Below are 10,486 nucleotides of genomic sequence, written 5' to 3'. Positions count from 1 at the left end.
ACAAATTAAATACAATATAATAAAGCATAGGATAAAACAACATAAATTCAATTTAATAAAGCATAGGATAAAACAACATAAATACAATTTAATAAAGCATAAGATAAAACAACATGAATACAATTTAATAAAGCATAGGTTAAAGCAACATAAATACAATTTAATAAAGCATAGGATAAAACAACATAAATACAATTTAATAAAGCATAGGTTAAAACAGCATAAATACAATTTAATAAAGCACAGGATAAAACAACATAAATACAATTTAATAAAGCATAAGACAAAAAAACATAAATACAATTTAATAAAGCATATGTTAAAGCAACATAAATACAATTTAATAAAGCATAGGTTAAAACAACAAAAATACAATTTAATAAAGCATAGGATAAAACAACATAAATACAATTTAATATAGCATAGGATAAAACAACATAAATACAATTTAATAAAGCATAGGATAAAACAACATAAATACAATTTAATAAAGCATAGGTTAAAACAACATAAATACAATTTAATAAAGCACAGGATAAAACAACATAAATACAATTTAGTAAAGCATAGGTCAAAATAACATAAATACAATTTAATAAAGCATAGGATAAAACAACATAAATACAATTTAATAAAGCATAGGTTAAAACAACATAAATACAATTTAATAAAGCATAGGATAAAACAACATAAATACAATTTAATAAAGCATAGGATAAAACACCATAAATAAAAATTTAATAAAGCATAGGATAAAACAACATAAATACAATTTAATAAAGCATAGGATAAAACAACATAAATACAATTTAATAAAGCATAGGATAAAACCACAGAAATACAATTTAATAAAGCATAGGATAAAACAACATAAATACAATTTAATAAAGCATAGGACAAAACAACATAAATACAATTTAATAAAGCAGAGGATAAAACAACATAAATACAATTTAATGAAACATAGGATAAACAACATAAATACAATTTAATAAAGCATAGTGAGAGGATGATGGGAGTGATGCTTCACGCAAGATTACGATGTAAGACACAGATGAAGTAATTCTTTCCTTATCTGGACATTTGGACTGACGCCCGGAAACTAGATTGTAACCTGTTTTTAGCTGTCTCAGTAACCTTCTACTGCTATGAATTAACACTTTTTATGAAACTTTCTTATTAACATTCCACTGTAATGAATCATTATTTCGCTGCTTGTAGAACAAAGGCATTTTACTGCGCATGTATGACAACAAACTAAGATTATTAGTATAAATAAAAGGGACAGCTCCAATAGAGGCAGGCGCGCTCAGGGGCTTCCCAGTACTTGATTATACACTACGTGTCTGTGTATTTCTTGTTACGGGGATACCCCGACTCCAACAAGGACCCTCCATGGCTGAATGATCCTAACATTTCCTGGCGCCCGAAACAGGGACCCGAGGTCTGCGTATTCCTTCAAGTTCATCGACCGGCACGAGTAACCGCTGAGATTGGGACATCGGAACAGCAGATGACAAACCTGGCCAGGTAAGAGACACTGTTAGTTCTCTTACATCTGCTCTGCGATAGTCCGTAAATTTCATGCATATCTTGTGTTGGGATTGAGGAACTAGTAGAGAAGGATACCTATAGCTCGGGTCATTCATGTATATACTGTAGGATCTGCCGAAGGAGAGGTCAGAGAAGGTTATGAAACGGATGGTATGAAAGAGATGTGGATGTCGGGAATAGCCTCATAAGCCGCACTAAGGTAGATGACATAAGTATTACGGAGATTGCCTAACTGAGTCATAAGGTTGTGTCCTTTCGGGGAAACCTTCGCTCACGCTTAACTCCCGAACCTTTGTCCTCCTTTTTGACGGATAAGAGATTGACAGAATGAGCCCATGGAAGTAATGATAATACTCCAGGGACACGATATATAATGGAGACTGTATGGTTCATTTTATGTATTGTTGGTCTTGCCCTTGTTGCCATATATATGTGTGTTAGAATTACTCTACACTTCAGACAAAACGGTCCAGAGAAACCGTTTCAGATACTGGCTCCTTAGGACAGAATAGGTAACGAGGAAAGGTAAAATATAGAATATATTTTATCTAACCCAAAAAGCCTCCTAAGGTAGGAATAGTCAGGAAAAATGGGCAACAAGATACTGGCTCCTTAGGACAGAATAGGTAACGAGGAAAGGTAAAATATAGAATATATTTTATCTAACCCAAAAAGCCTCCTAAGGTAAGAATAGTCAGGAAAAATGGGCAACAAACAGACTAAGACCACAAATGATGAACAAGATGTCTATACAATCGTGAAAGAAAGGTGTGGTGTAGAAGCAACTAAGAATTTAGGGAAAGTTTGCAAAACTTTTCAGGTAGCAAGGCATGACAGGTTTAACAGGAAACTATGGGAGGACATTCGGGCTAGAAAAGCAGGAGTGGTAAGAGACAAAGGATGGTAGAGTCCAAATTTTGGTGCCTGATGACCAAGAGTCTCTAGAAAACATTGTAAAAGTCCAAGCCTTAGAGGATGAGAAAGATCCTGCCCCTACCCAAATTATTTTAGATCTTTCTGAGGTACCAGAAAAATTATGGGCACAACATGACACCGATGTAGGACTAATGCCAATAGCTCCTGTAAAAGTCACTCCTGTTCCAGGTGTGACACTACCCCAATTGAGACAGTATCCTATTAGTGCCCAACAAGAACACGCCATAGGAGAACAGATAAAAGATTATCTAAAAACTGGAGTACTGATAGAAGTAAAGTCACCAGCCAATACACCGTTGTACCCCGTAAAAAAGAAATCTACTGAGGGGTCAGCTGCTAGGTACCGGATGGTACATGATTTAAGAGAGATAAATAAAATTTTGGAACCTATTACTCCTGTTGTGCCAAATCCACACACGTTGCTATCACAGATCCCAGCAACAGCACGAGTATTTTCTGTCATAGACTTATCAAATGCATTTTTTTCAGTACCATTACACCCAGACTGTTACAAACTGTTTGCATTTACATTTAAGAATAGACAATTAGCATGGACAAGATTACCACAGGGTATGATACATTCACCTACCTTGTACTCAGAAGCTATGAGATCAGTTCTTCAAAATTTCAAACCTACGGATGAGGTTGTAATTCTTCAATATGTTGATGACCTATTGTTATGTGCCCCTGCTCAAGAGTCCGCAAACAGCAACACAATAAGGTTGTTAATATTTCTAGCAGACATGGGCTGTAAAGTTAACAAGAAAAAAGTACAACTTTGTATGACTACGGTAGTATTTGTAGGACACTGCATTTCACAAGGTATTCGGCACCTCACCGCCGACAGACTAAAAATCATTAGAGATCTTGTTCCTCCCAAGAACTACAAAACATTAAGAGCATTTTTGGGAATAGTATCACACTGCAGACAATGGGTTATACATGCTAGTCAGCTTATGCAACCTCTATATGATTGTTTAAAAATCGAACCTTTCCAGTTAACTGAATCAGCGCTCATAGCCTTTCAAGACCTCAAGAAAGGTCTCATGTCAGCCCCGGCCTTGGGAATCCCAGACTACGCCAAACCATTCCAATTAATGGCTGCGGAAATGTCTAATCATGCTACAGGAGTACTAACACAGAAACATGAAAATAAACAAAGACCTGTCGCATACTATTCTGCTCAATTAGATAATGTTACCAAAGCTGCACCATCATGTGTCAGAGTAGTAGCAGCTGTCTCTCTTTTGGTAGAAAAAGCCTCAGAAATAGTACTAGACCATGCCTTAATAGTACAAACTACACATGATGTACATGGCATACTGAATCAGGTATTGCCAAAACACATTTCAATGGCTAGACATCTTAGATTACAATGCTCCTTACTAATGCCACCAAACCTCACTTTTCGCCGCATATTGTCTCTAAATTTAGCCACTCTGTTACCACTAGAGACAAAGGGGGGAGTGGAAGGAGGTCAGGAAGACGAAGATGAAAATTTTTTACAATACCACGAACAAGACAATATAATACATGATTGCTTACAGTGTATAGAACAAGAAACACAAGGGCTACCTAATGTACAGGACACCCCTCTTGACAATCCAGACCTACATATGTATATAGATGGTAGCAGGCATGCAGATGAAACTGGTAACTTTCACACAGGTTATGCCATTGTATCAGATCATGATGTTATTGAAGCTGAGCCAATGCAGGCCAGCTGTTCAGCCCAGGAAGCTGAACTATTAGCTCTAATACGAGCATTACAGTTAGCAAAAGAAAAAACCGCTAATATTTTTACTGATATGCATATGGTATTGTACATGATTTTGGATGTATATGGAGAGCTAGAGGTTATATGACAGCTTCAGGTCAACCAGTAAAACATGGACAAATGATTAGACAAATCCTAGAATCAGCTGCCTTAACCAAACAAGTAGCAGTAATAAAAGTACCTGCACATGTAAGACTCGACACCGAGATAGCTAGGGGTAATGACCGAGCCGACAAGGCTGCTAAGCGAGCTGCAGTAAAACCTCTGACAACTGACCACACTATTAGTGCAGTATCAGAATTTGACTTAATTACACGGCTCAAAGAAGCCCACCAGCAGGTGAGTAGAGAAGAAAAAGAAGAGTGGCAGAAACAGGGGGCAGAAGAAAAAGAAGGACTATGGAAAAAAGGAGATGAGCTTTGTCTCCCCCGAGCATGGTACCCTGTTGTGGTCAGTGAAGCCCACGGACCTACACATGTGTCTGCAAACGGTATGATACAGAGGGTCAGACAGAAGTGGTTAGCCCCAGGGTTCGGCCAGGTAGCTCGAGCAAAATGTGGTTCTTGTGAAATCTGTTTAGCCCACAATCCAGGACAGACTGTTAAGACCCCCCAGAAGCACCATGTAAGACCACTATATCCGTTCCAGAGACTTCAGATCGATTACATCCAGATGCCTAAGCATGGACACTATGAGTATGTACTGGTATGTGTGGACATGTTTTCGGGGTGGCCAGAGGCTTATCCAGTTCATACAGCCACGGCTAAAGTCACTGCAGTAAAAATAGCACATGAACTGGTACCCCGTTATGGTATCCCAGAAGTGATCGAGTCAGATAGAGGTACACATTTTACTGGAGAGATCTTTCAGAATGTAATGAAAATGTTGTGTATAAAAAGTGAACTACACACCCCTTACCACCCACAGAGTTCTGGTAAGGTTGAGAGAATGAATGGAACACTTAAGTTAAAAATACAGAAAGCCATGGCAGAAACACAGAAACCATGGACTGAGTGTCTCCCAATAGCATTGTATTCAGTCAGGAACACCCCCCAGGGAAAGAGCAAACTCACCCCCCATGAAATATTGTTTGGTAGAGTTGCCAATACAGGATTGTATTTCCCACAGACTTTAATGTTAGAAACTGAAAGCTTAACTGCTTATGTACAAAATTTATGTAAGCATGTGTCTAAAATACACTCTTTAGTGTTCTCTTCCATTCCAGATCCAGATTCCATTGAGGGAACGCACAAGCTGCAACCAGGAGACGAAGTCTACGTAAAAAGACATAACAGAAGAACGCTAGAACCCAGATTTGAGGGTCCATATCAGGTGTTATTGACAACTCCAACTGCAGTAAAATTGGAAGGAAAATCAGCATGGGTACATGCAAGCCATTGCAAAAAGAAATAGTGGTGATTGTACTTGTGTTAGCTATAACGATAGATCAGGGAGACCTGTGGGATAAACTAAGTTCCCCAAAACCTACAGATAATAAATTTATAAAACATCATGAGACATTGGTAAACGGGCTGCTCGATGGCGGACAGAAAATAGCAGACTGTTGGATTTGTACGCATTCTCCGATATCAGCCACGAGCATACCCTTCCTGGCCGTACCCATGACCCCTGAGGAAGTGTTTACATGGACTAATTGCTCAGACAAATTAGCAAATAACCAAACCGTTAATTCTAGATTATGGAACACTACTGTTGCCATCCCAGTTGTGGGGTGGGTGGGATTTCCCTGGTGGCAAGGTAATATGACCGGAAAAATAGACAACTTACAATATTTAGCGTTTAAAGGAGGTGTATGGGTTCCTAGAAATAAGACGGGACTAACAGACTTAGGGTTAATTCCTACAGAAAATATACAACTCAGTTTTAGTAGCACAATATCTTCTTCTCAACCTTTTAAACCTGATATAGTAGAAAAATACATACACAATAATGGTTGGAAATATTCACAATTATTCCCCGATGGAAACAATGATACATGTTCAAAAATACCAGGTAATATATTATGTAATGAGTCAAGTGCATATGACCCAGGTACACCGACTTGTGAAAATCCAGATGCAGGATACTGTAGTCCATTAGGTCAAAAACCCCCTTGGTGTATACTTCAGAATGTATCTAAATTTTTAGATTTGGTACATAGGTTGGTGCTCCAACACTCTGCAATATGGGATCTGCCTGAAGGAACCTTCTGGATTTGTGGAAATGGAGCATACAAATGGCTCCCAGTAGGAATAAAAGGTACATGTACTCTAGGACGCTTAACACCGGCCACATTTATAGTTCAGAATCAGCAGGTAGATATGCAAGCAGTACCTAAACACACACTATACAAAAGAGCAGCCGACAACTCGCCTAGACCTTCAGGTAGGCCACATGTGGTCCAAATGGGAATTCCTAATAAAATATTCAGCACTTTCTTTGTGTATCCAATGTTGATGCAGATGTGGGATGAATATGACAGACACAATGACCAAAATAAAGATAGCTGGTGGTCAGACACCTTCTCCTTTCTCAACCCAAAGAACTGGTTTAAGGGTATTGGAGGTTGGGTGGCTGGAATTCTGCAAGGTATATTACAGATTGTGCTAATTATAGTAGTCATATATGTAGTGTTTTAAATAGGATTAAAAATTATTTTAATATGCATAAATAAGCTTTGTAACACGGACTCAAGAATATGAAAGAAAAGAACTCCCGGACCAGGTTTTCTACCAAAAGTCCATAAGGAAGAATCAAAGGGGGGACTGAGAGGATGATGGGAGTGATGCTTCACGCAAGATTACGATGTAAGACACAGATGAAGTAATTCTTTCCTTATCTGGACATTTGGACTGACGCCCGGAAACTAGATTGTAACCTGTTTTTAGCTGTCTCAGTAACCTTCTACTGCTATGAATTAACACTTTTTATGAAACTTTCTTATTAACATTCCACTGTAATGAATCATTATTTCGCTGCTTGTAGAACAAAGGCATTTTACTGCGCATGTATGACAACAAACTAAGATTATTAGTATAAATAAAAGGGACAGCTCCAATAGAGGCAGGCGCGCTCAGGGGCTTCCCAGTACTTGATTATACACTACGTGTCTGTGTATTTCTTGTTACGGGGATACCCCGACTCCAACAAGGACCCTCCATGGCTGAATGATCCTAACAATAGGATAAAACAACATAAATACAATTTAATAAAGCATAGGCTAAAACTACATGAATACAATTTAATAAAGCATAGGATAAAACAAATTAAATACAATATAATAAAGCATAGGATAAAACAACATAAATACAATTTAATAAAGCATAGGATAAAACAACATAAATTCAATTTAATAAAGCATAGGATAAAACAACATAAATACAATTTAATAAAGCATAGGATAAAACAACATAAATACAATTTAATAAAGCATAGGATAAAACAACATAAATACAATTTAATAAAGCATAGGATAAAACCACAGAAATACAATTTAATAAAGCATAGGATAAAACAACATAAATACAATTTAATAAAGCATAGGACAAAACAACATAAATACAATTTAATAAAGCAGAGGATAAAACAACATAAATACAATTTAATGAAACATAGGATAAACAACATAAATACAATTTAATAAAGCATAGGATAAAACAACATAAATACAATTTAATAAAGCATAGGCTAAAACTACATGAATACAATTTAATAAAGCATAGGATAAAACAAATTAAATACAATATAATAAAGCATAGGATAAAACAACATAAATACAATTTAATAAAGCATAGGATAAAACAACATAAATAAAATTTAATAAAGCATAGGATAAAACAACATAAATAAAAATTTAATAAAGCATAGGATAAAACAACATAAATACAATTTAATAAAGCATAGGATAAAACAACATAAATACAATTTAATATAGCATAGGATAAAACAACATAAATAAAATTTAATAAAGCATAGGTTAAAACAACATAAATACAATTTAATAAAGCATAGGATAAAACAACATAAATACAATTTAATAAAGCATAGGATAAAACAACATAAATACAATTTAATAAAGCATAGGATAAAACAACATAAATACAATTTAATAAAGCATAGGATAAAACAACATAAATACAATTTAATAAAGCATAGGCTAAAACTACATGAATACAATTTAATAAAGCATAGGATAAAACAAATTAAATACAATATAATAAAGCATAGGATAAAACAACATAAATACAATTTAATAAAGCATAGGATAAAACAACATAAATAAAATTTAATAAAGCATAGGATAAAACAACATAAATAAAAATTTAATAAAGCATAGGATAAAACAACATAAATACAATTTAATAAAGCATAGGATAAAACAACATAAATACAATTTAATAAAGCATAGGATAAAACAACATAAATAAAATTTAATAAAGCATAGGTTAAAACAACATAAATACAATTTAATAAAGCATAGGATAAAACCACAGAAATACAATTTAATAAAGCATAGGATAAAACAACATAAATACAATTTAATAAAGCATAGGACAAAACAACATAAATACAATTTAATAAAGCAGAGGATAAAACAACATAAATACAATTTAATGAAACATAGGATAAACAACATAAATACAATTTAATAAAGCATAGGATAAAACAACATAAATACAATTTAATAAAGCATAGGCTAAAACTACATAAATACAATTTAATAAAGCATAGGATAAAACAAATTAAATACAATATAATAAAGCATAGGATAAAACAACATAAATTCAATTTAATAAAGCATAGGATAAAACAACATAAATACAATTTAATAAAGCATAAGATAAAACAACATGAATACAATTTAATAAAGCATAGGATAAAACAACATAAATATAATTTAATAAAGCATAGGATAAAACAACATAAATACAATTTAATAAAGCATAGGATAAAACAACATAAATACAATTTAATAAAGCATAGGATAAAACAACATAAATAAAAATTTAATAAAGCATAGGATAAAAAACATAAATACAATTTAATAAAGCATAGGATAAAACAACATAAATACAATTTAATAAAGCATATGATAAAACAACATAAATACAATTTAATAAAGCATAGGTTAAAACAACATAAATACAATTTAATAAAGCATAGGATAAAACAACATAAATACAATTTAATAAAGCATAGGATAAAACAACATAAATACAATTTAATAAAGTATAGACAAAACAACATAAATACAATTTAATAAAGCATAGGATAAAACAACATAAATACAATTTAATGAAACATAGGATAAACAACATAAATACAATTTAATAAAGCATAGGATAAACAACATAAATACAATTTAATAAAGCATAGGCTAAAACTACATAAATACAATTTAATAAAGCTTAGGATAAAACAAATTAAATACAATATAATAAAGCATAGGATAAAACAACATAAATTCAATTTAATAAAGCATAGGCTAAAACTACATGAATACAATTTAATAAAGCATAGTATAAAACAAATTAAATACAATATAATAAAGCATAGGATAAAACAAAATAAATACAATTTAATAAAGCATAGGATAAAACAACATAAATAAAATTTAATAAAGCATAGGATAAAACAACATAAATACAATTTAATAAAGCATAGGATAAAACAACATAAATACAATTTAATAAAGCATAGGATAAAACAACATAAATAAAATTTAATAAAGCATAGGTTAAAACAACATAAATACAATTTAATAAAGCATAGGACAAAACCACAGAAATACAATTTAATAAAGCATAGGATAAAACAACATAAATACAATTTAATAAAGCATAGGACAAAACAACATAAATACAATTTAATAAAGCAGAGGATAAAACAACATAAATACAATTTAATGAAACATAGGATAAACAACATAAATACAATTTAATAAAGCATAGGATAAAACAACATAAATACAATTTAATAAAGCATAGGATAAAACAACATAAATACAATTTAATAAAGCATAGGATAAAACCACAGAAATACAATTTAATAAAGCATAGGATAAAACAACATAAATACAATTTAATAAAGCATAGGACAAAACAACATAAATACAATTTAATAAAGCAGAGGATAAAACAACATAAATACAATTTAATGAAACATAGGATAAACAACATAAATACAATTTAATAAAGCATAGGATAAAACAACATAAAT

The 10,486-nt window shown here is 32.9% G+C and overlaps 1 protein-coding gene across 1 annotated transcript; it reads left to right on the top strand.

Moving 5' to 3' along the window:
• Nucleotides 1-1,014: 1,014 nt before the first annotated feature.
• On the top strand, nucleotides 1,015-7,216 carry LOC141197286 (uncharacterized). The gene is made up of 2 exons (XM_073662674.1): nucleotides 1,015-1,530; nucleotides 5,493-7,216. Exon 2 carries the CDS (start codon nucleotides 5,647-5,649, stop codon nucleotides 6,904-6,906), a length of 1,260 nt encoding a protein of 419 aa, XP_073518775.1. The 5' UTR covers nucleotides 1,015-1,530; nucleotides 5,493-5,646; the 3' UTR covers nucleotides 6,907-7,216.
• The last annotated feature ends 3,270 nt before the right edge of the window (nucleotides 7,217-10,486 follow it).

Source organism: Phyllobates terribilis, unplaced genomic scaffold, assembly GCF_046119375.1.
Source record: "Phyllobates terribilis strain yellow unplaced genomic scaffold, ASM4611937v1 Scaffold_83__1_contigs__length_6671269, whole genome shotgun sequence".
NCBI lineage: Eukaryota > Metazoa > Chordata > Amphibia > Anura > Dendrobatidae > Phyllobates > Phyllobates terribilis.
The sequence above is the reverse complement of the archived record's forward strand: the minus strand, read 5'-3'. Positions and strand labels throughout refer to the sequence as shown.